Source organism: Saimiri boliviensis, chromosome 6 (assembly GCF_048565385.1).
Source record: "Saimiri boliviensis isolate mSaiBol1 chromosome 6, mSaiBol1.pri, whole genome shotgun sequence".
NCBI lineage: Eukaryota > Metazoa > Chordata > Mammalia > Primates > Cebidae > Saimiri > Saimiri boliviensis.
In genome coordinates, this window is record NC_133454.1 from 44567899 (window position 1) to 44588652 (window position 20754).

General features: G+C 37.5%; 1 protein-coding gene across 1 annotated transcript in view; it reads left to right on the forward strand.

The window, feature by feature from the left end:
* Positions 1 to 20754, forward strand: part of DDX10 (DEAD-box helicase 10) — a 791862-nt gene that overhangs the window by 185067 nt on the left and 586041 nt on the right. Inside the window, exon 16 of the mRNA XM_074400547.1 lies at positions 5950 to 6006. Coding sequence (XP_074256648.1) covers positions 5950 to 6006 — 57 coding nt within the window. The remainder of the gene's footprint in view (positions 1 to 5949; positions 6007 to 20754) is intronic.

Genomic DNA, 20754 nt, shown 5'->3' on the forward strand with positions numbered 1-20754 from the left:
GGGTTTCTGTTCTTACTCTCATGAGCTTATAACATCTAGTGACATTAAGCTCAGTATCTTGGTGTTTGGGCTCTCTTTATATCCACCATCCCATGAGACAAATATTCAAAATTGCATAAATATGATCTATTTTCATGCTTTCTTTTGGGGATTTTTAAAAAAACCATGTGGTGTTGGAGAAATGTGTTGGTTATTAGGTTGATGGTGAGTAGGTAGAGATTGGGATTGAACAGGGAGCAGTTTGGTGCCAGTGGAATCAGAGAGTCTGATAGGATTAAGTTATAAACTGCAAAGGGCAATGGTCTATGTCTGTTTTGCCCATTATATGTATCCAGAGCCAATCATGTGGCCTGTCACATAGTAGCTTGGTAAATATTCAAAGGATTTAACTAATGAATCAGTGTTTCCACATCAGTTTGTTTTTTTCATTCTGTCTTCATATCCTTGTTATAGTTGTTACAGATTTATATATAGAAGCCCACTTTTTAATGTTCTTCAAGCAAAACTCTGTAAAATGGGTAACAAATCAGAGAACCTTGTTGTGTAAAGTTCGTGGGGAAGGATTTAGTGGAATTTTGTTCTTGGAGGTCAGGGGATATCTTTGGGAATTACAATTCTCATGATCTTTCTTTTGCTCATGTTCGTTAAGCCAGTTTTCTTCTCTGAAAGATAGGTTATTCTAATACTGAAGTAAAGATACATGTCCCCTTTTTCCTTATGTGATAGCTGGGGACTCAATTTCTTATCAAACTGACAGCATTGCCTGAGAGTCATGCAAATGGGTTGTACTTCCATTTGTAGATTTGAAAATAAGACTCACCCTAGAATGAAAAAGTTTAAATTCGTAATCGTGACTGCTCATGAAATTCATATTTCATGGTACTTTCTTTTCTGGAAGCTAAGGACTTATACTGTGTGAGGATCCAAAATAAATATCGTATCTATAAAGGGAGTATTTTATACCTTGAAATTTGATTTTCTGTTTTTCTGTCCCTGGTGAATTTGATTTTCATTACTGAATTTCATGCTCCCCTCATACTTAATCATTTGTAGTATGGCAGAACTAAAGATAACATTTTGCATTCTTTTTTTTTTTTTTTGTAGCATAAAATAGCTTTCAGTGCCAGAATGTCCTAAAAAATAAAATAGGAAAAATAAAGGAATTCAGGCATTCGAGCCACACCTAATTGAGTGGGGAGAAGGACCTCAGTTACTGAACCTAACGAAATTCACTTAAACCTTTCTCCTGAAGTCATTGTACTCCAGCCATGTGTTTTGCCATGTGTCATCAACCCTTAAAAATATTTTTTCCTACTTCCACAAAGAAAGAATATATTCATTTTCTAAGTTTTGAATTATGATGAATCTACTTCCAGTCATTTTGCTTCTCTATTGATGTTTACTCTTGGCACTTTTCAGAGTACTAACAAAGCGCTTTCAGACAAGAAATAAACGTTTTCTAATGATTCATTTCAAATTATTTTCCTTTAGTTTCACTTAGTATTGAAAGTTTGTCATTAGTGCATTTGTTTCAAGTCTTGGGAACGGAACATTTGCTGCATGTAAAAGTCTTTGGATATCTCTTGTTCATCTGAAAATTTTGGTAGGAAATTCATAAGGGAAAATTACTCATTTGCATGCACATGTAAATTCTGGTAGCCAATTTAAACCTGAAATTTAAAATATCTTTTAGTGATTATAATGTATTAATACTGGAATTTAGTAAAGTAGAAAATTGTCAATATTTTTTTCTCCTATGATTAAAATGACTAAATGGAAACCCCCAGCATTGTTATGTTTGCTTGAGTAGAAAGGGTTTTTCTGATGTGAATATGTTCGAGGTTATTCTTTGCAACTTTGAAGGGCCATTTGCAGACACTGATGTATCGGAGGAAGATCAGTTATTGAATAATTACAACAAAAATTTGCATGGCTTTTAAATGTGGGCAGTTACTTGTTTCATCTGCATAAAAGACTGGCAAAAATTTATTAAATAATGCCTATAAAATGCTGTCATAAAAAAAATGCTGTCAGGATTAAAAGACCTGTATAGTAGCAGACTATAATGGTAAAAGGAGTGGCAACACTTGTCTAAAACATATTGAAGATAGAAATACTATGCATGAACCTGCAAAGCGAAGTCAGTGTTCCAATGGAGGAAGTGTGAAGTGTAGTGGTGTGCCAGATTTGAGTGAGTGAGGACTTTAGCTCCCCAGGCCCAGTTTAGTCTCTAGTCCATCACTTACTATGTGTGACATCAGGCAAGTTATTAGTTACTTTGATCCATTTTTCATCTATAGAATGGGAATAATAATACTTTATAAATTCTGTTACATAGATTTAAAAAGAGAAAAGACCAAATTGTTTTATGAAATGCCTACTACATTGTTGATACTTAATAATTCTGAGCTATTACTGTTGGTAAGAAAATAGCATAGTAATGTTGCTAATGGACAAAGAATTTTTATGAAAGTACAATTTTATTGCTCTCTGTAGTTGCTATTTTATATAGCTATAATCTTAACATTAGTGTAAGCAGCAAAACACTCAAAAGTCATTGCAGTCTTTGCAGGGTAACAAAATATCTTTGTTCCATTTTAGTATCTAACCAAGGAAAACTCTGCAGGGGATGGGGTGGGTAGAGAAGGGAGATAAAGTTATAAATACATGTATCCACTTGCTAAAGCCAGCGCAAATGAAGCGTTAATTATGTTCAATGTTATCAGTTTTTTTTTCTTTAATCTTGTTTTGCTTCCTTCATGTATTTTGTAGTCTGCTAATGCGCAAAGAAAATCAGTAATTGGTGCCAACTTTTAAGAAGAATTTAGGCACAAATTGTTTAGAAACTGCCATCCATTGTCTTCTTTTTCCCCACAACTTGGGGAAGCATTGAGATTATTTTAATTTAGTGGCAGAACATCTCTCCTAATCTCATTAGAGAACCAATTCAGAGATAAAGTTTGATAATCACTATTGCATTAATTGGAGCTTGCTAAAATAATACTAGTTGTTATTTTCTTCTGTTTTTGAAGTCACATTGGTTAATGTTTAACCCCCCAAAATTAACATTTTTATTAGAAGGTATTTCAAAAAGCACCAGATTTGGCACATGAAGAGAACCAGTTTTGAGATAGGTCACTTTCTAACGAAGCTCTTTGATAATGAGCAAGCCAAAAGCTTTCTGAGTTTTTCTTTTTTCTTCTTTCCATTTCCTTCCATTGAACTTGGTTTCTAGAACTTCCAAGTAATCTCTAGAATGTGTCTGTTGTATAATTGTACATTATGTTTTATCTGTCCTGTTAGTTGTGTGTTTTATTTGAAAGTCAGTACTAAGGATTTTCCCCAAAGACAGAGAAGAAAAAGAATGATCACAGAAACAGATTAAACACATCTTACTCAGGGGCATGACGCATACACAGTAGCCATTTGATTTTTAGTTTTTGTTAGTTTCACTTGGAATTTAGCTTTCCTACTGTGTAGTTAGAAGCTATAGAAGCTGAATCTGTAAGTTCTGTGGACTCCTTTCCTCTTTGAATTAAACAAGTGTTTAACCCTCTTTGAGACTTTTAACTTTATGGTCTCAGTTTATCATAAAGGAGCCAATCTATAAACCTAGATACCGTGTATAGTAGCAGTTCCCATCCTTCTTGATGTAAGGATGTCTTGCATTCTCTCAGGTCTGTTATCATAGGATGGATTAGAGTTGGTTTTTGAACCTGGAGAAAGTCATGTGTATATAAAAAGCTTAATAGTACTGAAAGAGTGCTCAGACTTAGAAAACTTGTGCATTCTCACCTTAATATGTTTAATGATTGTTTTTACTTCATGAAATGAAAATTATTTGCAGTCCCTCCACCTTTCTGTTGTTGGCCTAGTAGTTCAAAAATTTTAAAAAACATGTAAGTTGTTAGCTATATACTCAAGATTGGGAATAGCCTTTATAGTAACACATTAGTCCTGGAGTGAAGACGTTTTTAAAATTTAAAACAGCATTCATTTCAACTTTAGCTGGATTATTTTGAATTTTAGCAATATACATATGTCTTTTTTCTTTTAATAAAATATGTTGCATTTGTCTGCCTATTTTGTGATCAGTGTAAAACTAATGGGGGGATTATAAGGCAATGTAATAAAATAACATACTTGGTGTGGGGAAAACTGGCTAACCATGTGCAGAAAGCTTCTTTCCTGACACCTTACACTAAAATTAACTCCAGATGGATTAAAGACTTAAAAATAAGACCTAACACCATAAAAACTCTAGAAGAAAATCTAGGCAAAACCATTCAGGACATAGGCATAGGCAAGGACTTCATGACCAAAACACCAAAAGCATTGGCAACAAAAGCCAAAATAGACAAATGGGACCTAATCAAACTCCATAGCTTCTGCACGGCAAAAGAAACAGTCATTAGAGTTAATCGGCAACCAACAGAATGGGGAAAAATTTCTGTAGTCTACCCATCTGACAAGGGGCTGATATCCGGAATTTACAAAGAACTAAAACAGATCTACAAGAAAAAAAACAAGCCCATTCAAAAGTGGGCGAAGGATATGAACAGACACTTTGCAAAAGAAGACATACAGGAGGCCAACAAACATATGAGAAAATGCTCATCATCACTGGTCATTAGAGAAATGCAAATCAAAACTACACTGAGATACCATCTCATGCCAGTTAGAATGGCGATCATTAAAAAATCTGGAGACAACAGATGCTGGAGAGGATGTGGAGAAATAGGAACACTTTTACACTGTTGGTGGGAGTGTAAATTAGTTCAACCATTGTGGAAGACAGTGTGGCGATTCCTCAAGGACCTAAAAATAGAAATCCCATTTGACCCAGCAATCCCATTACTGGGTATATATCCAAAGGATTATAAATCATTCTACTATAAGGACACATGCACACGAATGTTCATAGCAGAACTGTTTACAATAGCAAAGACCTGGAATCAACCCAAATGCCCATCGATGATAGACTGGACAGGGAAAATGTGGTATATATACACCATGGAATATTACGCAGCAATAAAAAACGATGAGTTCGTGTCCTTTATAGGGACATGGATGAACCTGGAAACCATCATTCTCAGCAAACTGACACAAGAGCAGAAAATCAAACACCGCATGTTCTCACTCATAGGCGGGTGTTGAAAAATGAGAACACATGGACACGGGGAGGGGAGCACTACACAATGGGGTCTGTTGGGGGGAAATGGGGGAGGGACGGGGGGGTGGGGAGGTGGGGAGAGATAGCATGGGGAGAAATGACAGATATAGGTGAGGGGAAGGAAGGCAGCAAATCACACTGCCATGTGTGTACCTATGCAACAGTCTTGCATGTTCTTCACATGTACCCCAAAACCTAAAATGCAATTAAAAAAATTAACAACAACAACAAAAAATACTTCGTAAGAATGGCCTTATGTTGTTTTTTTGTTTTAGAAAATATTGCCACTTTTCTAAGAACCCCCAGGATGAGGATGTCATAGCGTTTGTAAATTCTGTTTTCAGACAGAGGACAAAGGAAGTGGTCATTATTACATTTTTTTCTTTCTTTTAATTCTAATAGCTGACATTGCTTATGTACCAGTCATATATCAGACATTGTGCTAACCACTTATGTATTTTATATGACCTTTATAGCAACTTTATGAAGTTTATGCTCTCATTATTTCCATTTTTAGGTGAGTTAGAAAGTATAAATAGCTGAACATTGCATGGCCAGAGTAAGCGATAGAACTGGGATTTGATTCCAGATCTGTCTGACACATTCTTAGTGTTAATGAATACTTGTGCCAATCCCATAGTGGTAGTCAGTAAATATTTGCTGAAAAATGAATGTCACATATTAATTGGCTTTAGGAGATAAAACTGTAATGAATGCATAGTCTGTCTTATACCTAATTATGTCTTGCTAATTTCCCCCGTCTTCCTTGTCTTCAGGAGAAAAGACTGAAAGAAAGGGAAGCCAGACGAGAGGCCAAGAAGAGGCAGGCAAAGGTAAGGGTTTCTATACATTTATTTTTCTAAGATCTATTAAGGTAGAATTGACAGAAGCATTTTATATTTTGATAAGAACAATGCTCGTAATATTAAAATGGAATTTAAATAATCTTTTTAATATGGATTTTACATATTATTTGTATATCATGACATTCCAATTGGATTCAAGCCCTTCTTGAACCCATTGTGACCTTCTATTCACTTTCTTGTGTTTATCTGTTTCCTCTCTGATGCAGGGTGAAAAATCCCTAAGATAATTTGTTATTGGGCTTTGCCCCATTTACTCCACCACTTTTTTTCCATCATATTTTGTGTCTATTAAATACAAAAGGCAGTTGGCTCTGTGGGTCAGGCCTGATAGGATTTTCATCTGCACCGTCTTCAGGTAGACAGCCTGTGTGAACCCAACTTGATAACAGTTAACTCTGAAAGCATCAGTTCAGCTCTTAGAATTTGGAGGAAAAGCATTCTGTATCTCCCACTTTTACTATTTCTATATTCTGTAATTGATACTTTTCAGCAAATATATATGTACAGTTTTCCTCAAGTATGTATGTACAATTATAAACACTTTCCACATGCAGCTATGATTTTTATCTAATGTGTTCGCCACTGAGAAGTGTTCAGCTTCTGCATTCTGAGGACGTTTAGTAGAAATCATTTCCTAGAACCAGGGCCCAATAATGTATGTCATTTCTCATGCTGTATCTCATCGTGCTGTGTTGGACTAGCCATGATTTCTTCTTGGCAGTTAGAAAATCTCCAGCTCCCTTGAGGAAATCCATAATGTTCTTTCTCATTTTTTTCTATGCTGGCCATAGCACTTAGAGAACAAGTTAGAGATGATAATTCATGCTATAGTTCTGAAGTGGGAAGCAATTATTCTACAGTGTAAGATGAAAGCCTGCTTACATTCAGTATTAAATATCACTCTGTCTTCAAAGGTGCCTGAAAATGAGAGCTCCAATGTGTGCAGGCTGACTGCTAAATAAGGTGGTGGCTTCTGCATATGCTTTAAAGTGCAGTCGTGAACCACGATGGCAGGGACACTAGATCTCAGAGGCTGTAGTGGGAAAAATGTAAATGTAAGAAGAAAATCTTAAGTCTAATAAAAGCATTTGATATTTATGAATATTGCATGTTCAACATAAAAATCTATTTTATTTCACTAAGAAGCTCTCATTTCTGCATGTATAAATGTAAAATGAAAGATATAATCTAGAGCCAAAGAAAGTCCTGTTACTGTGTTTCCTTTGTGTGTATTCATGCATATTTGTATATATTACTCAATATAGTTTATTTTTATATATTTATTGATGCCGTATGCTAGATTTTTTTTCTTTAGTGTTTTAAGCTATAAGAAATTGCTTTCACCCTTAAGCTATCCTCCTGGATTTCTTTTCTTTTATTCCCCCATAAATTTGTGTGTATGTGTGGTGTTAATACTGTGTCTGCTGGGGAAATGAAAAAATGGTAAATGTGAGAATCAGGCTTTTTCATTGAAGGCTGATCTCTGAAGTGAACGCCTTTAGCCAAACTCTCCCCTGCATTTCCCACTTCCCTTCTGTGTTTGTCCCATGTGTTTGTTTCCTGATGTTTGAAAAAGGAAGAAGATTTTCTTGTCAAAAGAAGGTCTCATTTCTATATAACCACTAAGGATTGGACTATAAACAGAAAGAAGAGCTGACATGGCTTTGCAGCTCAGCCAGGAGCTTTAAATAGACAGAGGCTGTGTTTTATTACTGCTCTGAATAGTTTAGCTACCTCTATTTCACAGCCCTTGTCTAAGTGCTCAGAGATGGCAGCCCTTTTGTAAGAGCGATATTACCAGGGGGATCAGTGGCTGCTTTGCAGCCAAGACTCAACCATTCCTCAAGACACTGAGGAGTGGCAGCAGCGACAGGTTCAGGGTGACTGACAGAGCCCAAGGAATTAGCTTGAACCAACCTTTTGCACCCAGCTTCCTTTCAAATGAAAGTGACAGGAGGTGAAGGCTCTCATGCCTTTTGAGGTGCCTTTTGGAAGCAGACCCAGAAGATATTATTTGGAAAGACTTGGTAAAGGGATGATGGCACAAATTTCTGTGATATGTAAGGAGAACATGATGTCAATTACCAAGTTTCTCTCAGTTTGTGCACTTTAAATGACAAATGTGATTTAGTTTTTGAGTAAACTTTGTCTTCTCGTTGATCCTCTTATGTAAACCTAATCATTGTGTTACTTAGGATTTTGCCTTCTGAATTACTTTAGTCAGATTCCAGCTAGAGCATCCCTTTCATCCCTGAACCTACAAGGTATCCAGAAGATATTTTAATGGTCAGAGAAGGTGGTATTTGCAGACTTAATTTACCAGGAGAGTCTGGGCCCAGTGGCTCACACCTGTAATCCCAGCACTTCAGGAAGCCGAGGTGGGTGGATCAACTGAGTTCACGAGTTCAAGACCAGCCCGACCAACATGGAGAAACCCCGTCTCTACTAAAAATACAAGATTATCTGGGCATGTTGGCAAATGCCTATAATCCCAGCTACTCAGGAGGCTGAGGCAGGAGAATTGCTTGAACCTGAGCTGGGGTTGTGGCGAGCTGAGATCGTGCCATTGTACTCCAGCCTGTGCAACAAGAGTGAAACTCCGTCTCAAAAAAAAAAACAAAAAAAACAAAAAAACCCCACCAGGAAATGTAATCATAGCCATTTATGTTTTAAATCAATCACTTCATAGAATCTGAAAGTGTAAGAAAGAGAGGGCTCACATAGCTGTCTTTCTACCTTGTATTGTGTTTCATGCAGCAAACATCATTTTATTATATAAGGAAGGATATAAAGGACACATTATTATGATTATTATTTTTAATTTTGGGGAAAGTGTTTGAATAAAGTATAATGGAATTTATTTCCCAGAAAAGAGAGAGTTTAATGATAATGTGAATTTTTCAATTTTAGAAATTATGACTACTAGTAATCTCTTCTCTGGCATATTGAGAGTATTTCTAAGACAAATTACTTTAAAATGTGAGTAGGATAAAGTTGGAATAGACTCTCAGGAATCTCATACGACTTTTTGTTAAAAGATAGATCTTAGTTCTGCATAGAGTATGTTTTGTGTAGAATTGGGAATGGAAGATAAATGTGGAGCTGAAACTCTTCTGAGTTTAGCAGAGAAATATTTGAACAATAGAATTGCTTTACTCTAGCTAACAAGATGTTGTATATTCTTATGACCTAGAGATTTTAAACTAAGAACTGGAAAGATACTTGTAGCAATGATCAATAGACCACATTGCTTTTTGGGTTCAGATAGGTTACATAATCCTGGCATACAGCTTTACCTCATTATCTATCTAGATTTCCTGTTGCTTTGATGGTCACAAGTGCTGCTAGTAGGAATAGCTGGTCACTGGAATGATTTTGTAGAAATGTAAAGAAAAGGAACAACAATGCTGAAACTTGAGGAAATAGATCCTCAGAAATATCTCAGTGCTGTGCTGCTTTTGAAAAGAAAGTGTGGTTTATTAAACTAAAGTCTAAGGCCAATGAAATTAAATACTGACTATGCAGGAGCAAAGAGTAGGAAAGGGCTCAGAAACACTTAAAATAGTTAAAAGTTGCTTTGATTATATTACAGATGATGATTATAGTTCTTAGTTTTTAGGTGTGGGGAAAATTAAGTAAAATGTTATACATTTTGAGGTTCAAGTTTTATACATATTGCACATTTTCACTTGTTTTTATTTTCTGGTTTGTGTTGTGTTTTTACTTGTACTTAACAAATAGTGTCTTAAGTAATAGTTTCTTGAATACCTAAGGTAATCTCTGTACTAACAGAAAAGTAGTGTTGAAGTTAAAGCTGTTGGGATAGGAGGTCTGAAGAAGTAGCAGTTATTTAATTTTAAAACTCTAGGTCAGGCATAGTGGCTCATGCCTGTAATCCCAGCAGTTTGGGAGACCAAGTTGGGTGGATCACCTGAGGTGAGGGGTTTGAGACCAGCCTGGCCAACATGGCAAAACCCTGTCTCTACTAAAAATACAAAAAATGAGCTGGGTGTGGTGGTGCACGTCCCACCAGCATACTCGGAAGGCTGAGGCAGGAGAATCATTTGAACCTGGGAGGCGGAGGCGGAGGCTGCAGTGAGCTGAGATTATGCCACTGCACTCCAGCCTGGGCGACAGTGTGAGATTCCATCTCAAAAAAATAAAATGAAAACAAACAACAACAACAGCAAAAACTCTAATAGACCTGAGAGGTGCTCTGGACTGACTTTCTATTTCAACTAGTCTTCAATGACTTTTTCTCTGGCCCAACAGTAGTTCATGAAGCAAAACTATATTCATTTGATATTTTGTTCTTCCTGTATTTTTGGTGCTAAAATATCTTTTCATTTATGAAATAGTTCTGATAATTTTTAAAAAATTATTATTACTTGACAAAGTAAAAACCCATTTCAGGCCTTTAAAATCTTTTTTGAGCTTTTTCTGATCCATGAAATTGAAGAACGAGTGTGGCAGCCACTGATCTGCTCCAGTGGTTTCCAGTATTTTCTTGAGTGACCTATGGACTCTCCTCTCCACCCCCCAGCATTCCCTCATGAAAGGGTTATTTGGGCAGGGTTCTAGGCTTCCATTTAGTCCTCATCCAGAGCAGCCCCACTTTATTTTCCTCTTTATATATTGAGCTTCCAGGGAAGATTTTGTTTGAAATACTGTTTTCCTTAAATGTATACATACATAGTGAATACTTTTAAAGTACTCAAATAAATTAAGGCTGAAAGCAAGTAAATGGCTTGCCAAATGTCACTAGCTGCTTTGGTGGCAGAACTGGTATATGCCCTGGGTTTCCCGAATCTTCATTCCCTATCATTGTTTATTGTCCTGTGCTCTTTCTGTATGTTGCTTTTTTTTTCCTTTTTCTGTAGAAAAATCTCATCCATAATACATGATCTAATAACTAGTCATAAAAAATTGCTACTGGCAAATACCTGCAGTAAGGAAAGAGCTCTGGGCTGAGATCTAGAAATGAGGCTATTTCTTAAAGTTTCTGGGTGGCCTGGGACATGTCATTTATCTTTTTGGGCCTCTTCTCACCATACGTAAAAGGTTACCTTTTTCACAGAGATTTTTCTGTCTCTCCAAAAGCATGGGCTCCTGCTCCTTATGCATTATTCTGACATGTTACTTGGTGATTGTCTCTCGTCATTGGACTATAAACTCCTTGAGAGCAGCAGCTGAATTTTTTTCAAAGGTAGTACATAGTAAATGCTCTCTATATATTTGAATCGGTGAAATACAATTATATTCATTCTTTTTTTTTTTTTTTTTTTTTTTTTTTTTTTTTTTTTTGAGACGGAGTTTCGCTCTTGTTACCCAGGCTGGAGTGCAACGGCATGATCTCGGCTCACTGCAACCTCCGCCTCCTGGGTTCAGGCAATTCTCCTGCCTCAGCCTCCTGAGTAGCTGGGATTACAGGCACGCACCACCATGCCCAGCTAATTTTTTGTATTTTTAGTAGAGACGGGGTTTCACCATGTTGACCAGGATGGTCTCGATCTCTTGACCTCGTGATCCACCCGCCTTGGCCTCCCAAAGTGCTGGGATTACAGGCTTGAGCCACCGCGCCCAGCCTATATTCATTCTTAAAGTTAGCATGTTAGTACTATGTCAGTTACAAGCTCCTTGAGGTCTAGCACTTGGGCCTACAGAATACAGTAAATTTCCATTCTGCCAGACTGGATGTATCTAATACACTAAGCCCTTTCCAAGTTGCTGCTTCCCTTCCACCCCATCCTGTGTTAAACAGATCCATGAATTTGTATTAATATTATAGATTCTTTTTTTTTTTTTTTTTTTTTTTTTTTTTGAGACGGAGTTTCGCTCTTGTTACCCAGGCTGGAGTGCAATGGCGCGATCTCGGCTCACCGCAACCTCCGCCTCCTGGGTTCAGGCAATTCTCCTGCCTCAGCCTCCGGAGTAGCTGGGATTACAGGCACGCGCCACCATGCCCAGCTAATTTTTTGCACCTTTAGTAGAGACGGGGTTTCACCATGTTGACCAGGATGGTCTCGATCTCTTGACCTCGTGATCCACCCGCCTCGGCCTCCCAAAGTGCTGGGATTACAGGCTTGAGCCACCGCGCCTGGCAATATTATAGATTCTTAATATTAAAACAATGCAGTAAACTTTGTAGGCAATCAGAATCCTGTTAGAATATTTCACGCATGCCTTGTTTGTGAAGAATTTAATAAATTCTTAAAGAATGAATTGTCCTAAGATGTGCATATTGGTTTTACCTTTCTTCCTTCCTTTCATCTAACTTCGAGATCCTCAAGTTGCTTACTGAAAACTGAGTGTATGGTGCATTATGGGCGGTAAAAGGGATAACCTAGGATAAGTTGATCATGTGGATTTTCACCTTGCCTGTCAACTTGGGAACTGAACGTACATGGAAGTTGTGACTTCCCTCTGTAATGCAGTTCTTTGCCCATAAATATTTGTTAATTGACCAAAAAAAGTGGATCCTGCTAAAATATTGCTTTTGTGCCATTGATCATGAGTAGCCAATAATTATGACCTTATTCACATGTGGTTGGATTGTAAGAGAGATATCGCTCAGATCCAGGTCAAATTGCACTCCTTGATTCTGACTACTGATGACTCTTCAGTGGGTGTTAATGATGATCTTAAACTTGTTCAGGGAAGCCGTAACTCTGAGAATAAGATGAAATTTTTTAGGAAGCAAGTCAAACCTGCTACTTTTACACTTGGACTGTTATACCATATTAATTTAAGGCAGAATTTTAATGTAACTATGTCAGAATGTGTTTATTCTAGTACTTCTTAGAGAACTAATGCTTGGTGTTAGAATCAGAATATTATTTCTTTTATGAAATTTGCAAAATGTACTAACCAGATAAAACTTGAGGAAAACAGATTGATCATACATTTTAGTAAGGTGTCAAAACAAAACAAAACACTGCACATACACACACGTGTGTGTGTGTGTGTGTGTGTGTGTGTGTATATATATGCCTTTGTTTATGTTGTAGAAAATAGTTGTATTATTAAATGGTCTGGTAGGCTCTGCTCAGTTGGGTGGTCATTTAGATCCTTTCCAATGAATCAGCCAAAATAGTAAATCAATCCAGGTTATGCCCTTTATACTTCATCATGGTTTTTTCAGCTTATTTCAAGTTGGAGATAATTTGACATTTATATACTTGAGTTAGGGATTCATAGGCACATCTAACAGAACAAATTAACTGTATTTGAATCATTGCAGCCCGTTTCATTATGTGGCTGAGTCTATGTTATTCCAGTGGTTACATGCTCTACTTTGTAGAGACCTGCGTATGTGGGTGTGTGTGAATGTGACCATTATGATTGTGGAGACTGATACTTAGAAACATTTGCCCCTATTTTTATATGTATTAGCCTTCACTTACAGTCTGCATCATGGGAATTCTTTTGACTATTAGTAGTCATTACTGGCTGTTGTAAGATTATACCATCATGATTTCTGATATAGTATACAAAATTCTCAAAGTAAGTTGGAAAAAACATATAGATCCTTTCTTCTTCTTAATATTTGGTTTCATAACGCAGAATCCTGTTGCTAATGTGAAGAAGTATAGAGGCAGGGCTAGAGAACTATTTTAAGACTTGATTTTAGTAATTCTCAGCCTATGGTACAAGAATCTCTGTGGGGTTTCCATGTTATTACTAGGCATTTCCGAAATTCTCATGAGCATTGACTATTCAGTGAGTAAGTTATCTATACCATACAGATGTATTATTATTGCTTTAAAGTATATAAAGACTATATTAAGATTAACAAAATATGATCTTGTTTGTGATGCTAAATTCAGAGTACCCTTTTGTCTTGTATTTTCTTAAATGACATATACCACTGTAGAATTATCATCTTGTAAGTAGTTTGATGTTAAACGTCTTTCTATACTGAAAAAGATTGACAACACTGCCATATGGTATGTAAGCAGTAACAGCCATCCTCCTAACACTTAGTCGAAATTGAAGACAGACAGTCAAAGGGAGGAAGAAAAGAGGAGGAAGATGGGGAGGAGGAGGAGGAGGAGGAGGAGGAGGATGCAACTATTTTTTTTTTTTTTTTTTTTTGTGAGACAGTGTCTCACTCCATCACCCAGGCTTGAGTGCAGTGGTGTCTTCCCGACTCACTGCAACCTCCAGCTTCCAGGCTGAAGTGATTCTTGTGCTTTACCCTCCCGAGAGCTGGGACTACTGGCATGTGCCACCTTGCTTAGCTAATTTTTCTATTCTTAGTAGAGATGGGGTTTCGCCATGTTGGCCAGGCTCGCCTGGAACTTCTGGCTTCAAGTGATCTGCCCACTTTTGGCCTATCAAAGTGCTGGGATTGCAGGCGTGAGCCAGTGTGCCTGGCTGCCACTGTTTCTTAAAAGGAAGGGAAGTTTCCTCCATTTCTTAAAGGAGAAAAAAAGACAGTGGGAAAAGGAAATAACAGAGATGGAACACAGAAAAAAAACAGACGTAAGTTTCCTACTGTGATGGTTGATACTGAGTGTCAACTTGTTTCAATTTAAGGATACAAAGTATTGATCCTAGGTGTGTCTGTGAGGGTGTTGCCAGAAGAGATTAACATTTGAGTCAGTGGGCTAGGGAAGGCAGATCCACCCTTAATCTGGTGGGCACAATCTAACCAGCTGCCAGCAAATACAAAGCAGGCAAAAAAATGTGAAAAGGAGACACTGGCCTAGCCTCCCAGGCTACATCTTTCTCCCTTGCTGGATGCTTCCTGCCCAGATAGATTAACCTCTTGTGACTGCCCTGGGTGTGCCTGCCTACCAGAAACCCGATCTTGCAAGACCATTATTAAATGAAGTCTCACTTTTGCTGTTGTTTGTGCCTCTGAGTTCATTCTTTGGGTTTGCACGGGTGAGTGTTTCTCACAGCCGCACTAAGTATCATTGTTAAAGACTAGGAATAACCTAAATTATAGGTTAGATAAATTGTGGCATAGTTGTATAACAAATCGTTATATTGCTATGAAGGAATTATTGCTACATCCAATAACAGGCAAATTTCACAAACATGATTTGAGCAAAAGATGCCAGACAGAAGAGTAAATACTGTGATACTCAATTTGAATAAAGGTTTTTTTTTTTTTTTTTTTTTTGTAAAAGCAAAACTAATGCTTGAAGTTAGAGATACCTTTGGGAAAAGAAGGAGTCATTACTGGGAAGGAGCATAAGGGAGGTCCTAGAGACCTTGAGAGTGTTCTAATTTCTTAATCTGGGTGGTAGTTACATGGGGTATATTTACTTTGTGAAAATTCATCAGGCTATATTTGTGTACTTTTTTGGAGGTATGCCATACTTCAATTAAAAAGATCTCTTTCTCTCTCTCTCTCTCTCTCTCTCTCTCTCTCACACACACACACACACACACACACACACACACACACACCCCAATCTAATCAACTCTGTTGCCCAGGTTGTGGTATAGTAGCGCAATTAACAGCTCACTGTAATCTTTACCTTCTGGGCTCAAGCAGTCCTCCCACCTTAACCTCCTGAGTAGCTAGGACTACAGGAATGTACCACCAGATCTGGCTAATTTTTTATTTTGGTAGAGACAGGATCTCTCTATGTTGACCAGGTTGGTCTTGAACTCCTGGCAACAAGTGATCTTCCCACCTTGGCCTCCCAGTGTACTGGGATTATAGGCATGAGCCACTGAGCCCAGCCAAAGATTACTTTTAAAAAATGGTGGGGATAGTAAAGACATCTTTTTACATGCTTTCAGCATGTAAAATCCACAGATATTTTAATCTGTAGATTCAAGAATGTAAGATACTATGGATAACTCTTGTAATTCTAGAAGCATTAGGAGCCTTAGTCTCTGGAGTCATTCATGTTTTATGAAAGCTATGAAAGACAATTAATAATTTATATTCTTCAAATACAGATTGCTTTTAAAGTCTCCTTGTTCCAAGAAGTGTGATGTTTTACCTTCTAAAACTTACAAAACAATTTTCCCTAAATGAGAAAATGAGCTTTATTTTCAGTCTGGTGTAGATGAAAATGAAAAACAAAAAAAAAAAAAACAAAAACAAAAAACAACAAAAACAAAAAAAAACAACAAAAAACAAAACTAAACAAAACACTTTTTTTTTTTTTTAAATAAGGAGGAGTGTAGTCATCATTATGCTGTTCAGAGACTTTTAACCTCCTCCCCACCCCAGTGAGTTTTAGTTTCTACTCCAAACTTATGAGGTGGTTTGGTGGCCTTGGAATGTTGTGGAGATCTCTACTCTTCATGTGATAATATCTGATAGGACACTATTGAATTGGCATTTATTTAGATAAAGGAACACAAGGGTGATGAAAGGGACATTGGTCTTGAGTGGTCTTTATATGTGATTGTTGTAAGTTTATAAATTGAAATAGATGAATAGTAACTGACCATAGAAATTCAGAAACATACAAAGTTTGAAAGATTATCTAATAAAGAAGTGACTATCTTCCCATGAGGAGGCATATTGTTTGACTTACTTCATTCTTACCATAGATTCTCATTTTTCATTTATTTTTCATTGTGTGTCTTATGTGAATTAAGTATTTCTTTCCTTTCAACATCTGCAGGTTAAAGGTACTTAGCATCTGTAATGTACCTGGACTGTGTCTGCTCCAGTACTAAGAGTTTATTATCTTATTAAGGAGGAAGTAGGCACTTTTTATTAATATAGCCTCATTTTTATCTTTACTTGAGGGAATAAGTCTTTTGTGATTCCAGATCAAATGTTCAGCTTGGAAAATGCTGTAGAAACAGTATATACATGATCTAAAAGTTACTTTATCAAGAATTATATTGCTTATCTGTCTTTGGATTTTAAGATGATTACTGCTAGAATTAAGATCGATTGTTTTATTTTACCTATCTTGATTTCAGCTATGTACATTAGTTTTCCCCTTTACTACAGGCACATTTGATTTTAATTTCATAAAGTTATCTCATTTCCTTCAGTTGGAAAGGATATATATTCTCAAGTTTATCCATTTATTTATATTAGCACAGCTTTCTTTGGAAAGCATATTGTCGGAAGGCTTCAGACTCATTTAATTGCTTTTAATATGAGTTGTACATGTCTGAATTCTAAACACGACTGCTATTGATCCCAGCCTCCTGGCATCCATCCCACCCTAAGATTTTTGCCCCACTCTGTATAACTGGTACATGATGTTTTTGTGGTTGATACTTTGAGGAGAACAGAAAGTGAGAGAAGAAAGAAAATATTGTCATCTCTAAGCAAAAGATAAAAATAAGAATGGTTGGGACTACCATATTGTGAGTTCATCAGTAATGCTAAATCAGATTTTGGGCTTCAGTTCATTCAGCCTTTATCATTAACTGCCAGGTTGTTATAGCTGTTTTAAAAGAGCATTAGATTTGAAAAATAGGCCCAAATTCACTTCTCACCAGTAGGCTTTGGAATCCAGCACAGTCAGGTTTCCTCCGAGCCTCAGTTTCCTCTTGTGTAGAATAACAGTCGTGGTAGTGTTACCTGCATTGTCAACCTTCCAGGGTTCTTGTGAAGATAATGTGTAAGGGCTTCGTGAGCTATGAATCCTGTTTTAAAAAGTGAGCTGCGATTAATCAGCACTTAGTATATGTTGTCTTTTTAGGCAGGTTCATTCTGAAATACCTAGAATCTAAACTAGTGGTTCAGTCACGGCTGGAAATCAAGATGTCTCAAAATGCACGTATTTAGCTTCCTCCATCATCACCCTTCTCCCATCAGAATTACTGGGGTAGGGGACTTATTTGCTACTACCACCCCATTAAGAACCAGTGGTCTATATCCATATATAGAACCCACTTCTATGCTTTGTTTTTTTTGGTGACAGGGTCTTACTCTGTTGCCCAGGCTGGAGTGCAGTAGCGTGATCTTGGTTCACTGTAGTCTCAACTTGCCGGGCTCAAGTGATTCTCCCGCTTTGGCCTCTACAGTAGCTGGAACCACAGACACATGCCACCGAACCTGGCTAATTTTGTTTATTTTTTGTAGAGATAATGTCTCACTATGTTGCCCAGGCTGGTCTCAAACTCCTGGACTCAAGTGAGCCTCTTGCCTCAGCCTTCCAAAGTACTGGGATTACAGGTGTGAGCCACCATGCCTGGCAACTTCTATACTTCTTACAACCCTTAGGTGGTGGTTTGGCTACACCCCTCTGGCAGGATGTCTGCTAGAAGATATGAGGGTAAATGTAAGCCCAGTCTCTTAAATAAGTTACAAACCCAGAATGACAAGCTCTAGTTGCTTCAGTGTGCCTGATTGTAGGCAGGCTGGCACCTGTTCTTGGCATGAACCCTTTTCAACAGCATCTAAAACCAATGCTGAGATATGAGGGCATCAGAATATGAGAGAGATTTTGCCAAGAGCCTTGTAAAACACAAAGGGCACCAGGATTTGGCTTTTCCTTGGTGGATACATCTGTAAATCCTGTTGTGTGTTCAGCTCAATGTTGGAGGAAGGAGTACTTTGAGTGACCACACTGGGGGAAAGTGGCTCTGGTGTGTTGGGTGGAACCGGTGCTAACTTAGAGGGTCTGACAGCCTGGGAGCCTGATTTCTAATCCTGGTGATAGCAGTAGATTACTGGGTGGCCTTGAGCAAATCTCTTAACTGTGCTGCTTGAAGTATCCAGGACTATATATCCTGTAGGGCTCCTTTTAGCTGTACAATGAGGAGCTGATGAACTATTCTCTATAATTTTTTTATCCTTTCTAAACTTCCCATTTAATATTTTTGAGGTGTGTCACTTTTTCTGTATAGGAGCTTTGCCAGTGGTTGAAATACAGCAGGAGACTAACCATTTCAGTAGAAAGGATTTGATGGGCCTCCTTGGGGCTTTTGAAAAGTGTGAGATTTGGGAGGGTCTTACCAGTTTTTCACTGGCACACAAGGGGAATAGTAACAGGAGCTGGAGAAATTGGTGCATCATAGAGAATCTTGAACACCAGGTTGAAAATTTGAGCTGACTCAGGAGAGTGTGGGGTGTGTAGTGACATTTTGAGGGTGGAATGCAGCTAAAGTGGTAGGATGATCCTAGAAGGATTCATTTGTTTACTCCACACACATTTCTTAAGTGCCCTACTATGTGTTACCCCTCATAATGCCATGATAGAATTAACTTGGTCTAAGGAACCCACAGTCTAGTGGAGGAAATTTGTAAGCAGTGCAGTGTAATTAATACTACGATAGAGAAGTGTTGGGAGTTGTCTACATATGTAATGATTGAATACAAAGGAAAAAAATAATAAAACATCTATTTGGTATTTTCCATGTGTCGGGTAGTATTGTAAGTGCTAACTCATGGGGAGTTTAAGAAATGTATTTTAAGTGTACAAACTTCAGCTCTTGAAGTTACAGGTAATAATATTATCCCCATTTAACAGAAGAAGAAATTTTAGTACAGAAGGTTGAATACTTCCTTGTGTGTAGTGGATTCAGAATTCCAATTTGGTAGTTGGACCCTAGAGTGAATGAGAGAAAGAGCCAGGTCACAAGTCCTGGGGAACAGCAACAGTTAAGGGACAGGCAGATGAAAAGCAGCTGGGAAAACTGGCGTATTGTTCAGGGAAGTATGGAAAGAGAATTTAAAGGAGGACCTGGACAAGAGTGCTAAATGCCACAAGGAGTCAAAGTAGGTTGAGAACTGTAAACAAACATAGGATTCAGCAATGAGGGTATTATGTTTATGTTAAGATCAATTTTGTTTGCACTGTGTGGTTTGGTGGGAAGGGTTGCAGCAGCTAGGAAACTGTTTAGGAGTTAGAAAACCATTTCAGTAGTTGAGTTGTTAAGTCCTGGGCAGGACCGTGAATAGGTGGAAAGCGCATTTTATTCAAGAAATATAACTGTAAAATATCAGTAACTGAATGGAACATGGAGAGATTAGGAGAGATGAGTCAAAGATCACCCTTAGATTTCCCAAACTTGGCACCTACCATGTGCTGACTGCCTTAGGGGGAACTAAGAGCTATAACAGGACCATTTTTAATAGCTGCCAGTATTGAACTGTTGTGTATGATACACTGTGCTAAGGCATGCCATTTAGTCCTTACATGTAGATATTATCAACACATTTTGAGACGAGGGACCTGGGGCTTCAGTAAATGAAGTTTACTCAAGGAATGACTTTTAGTAAGCGACTGACTCCAAAATCTTTACATTTAGCTTCTGTTCTGTAAGGCAAGTCAGTAAAAGATAAAATAATGGACATAGTTATAAAAGCACCACTTGTGACTGATACAAAGTACAGACAGTTCAGACATTGGAGAGATTATATTGACTTGTAGGATTCACAAAAGAAAGCATCCCAGGGAAGGCATTTGAGTCAGGCCTTGAAGCATAAATCAAGATGAGTGTTGGTGAAAGTTCTTTCCTAGTAATGAGCTATGGAAATATTATAGTAACAGTAAGTGGGGTCAAATGTGCTAGGTTGATATCAAACAAAAGGAAACATTAAGTCATAAGTTATTACCAGCAGAATTTTACCTGGAAAGTAGAAATTCTTAAAGTCGAGCAATACAAGTTAAAATAGAGAGCTTTGAATATTAATAGTTATAATAAGTAGCTTGAGCTATATTGAGTAAGCAGTAGTCACTGAAGAGTTGAGAAAAGTAGGAATATGTGCTTCTGTACACGACTCACTTTTAAGTAATTCTGCCTATGCATTTATTCAGTAGTTTGATTAGA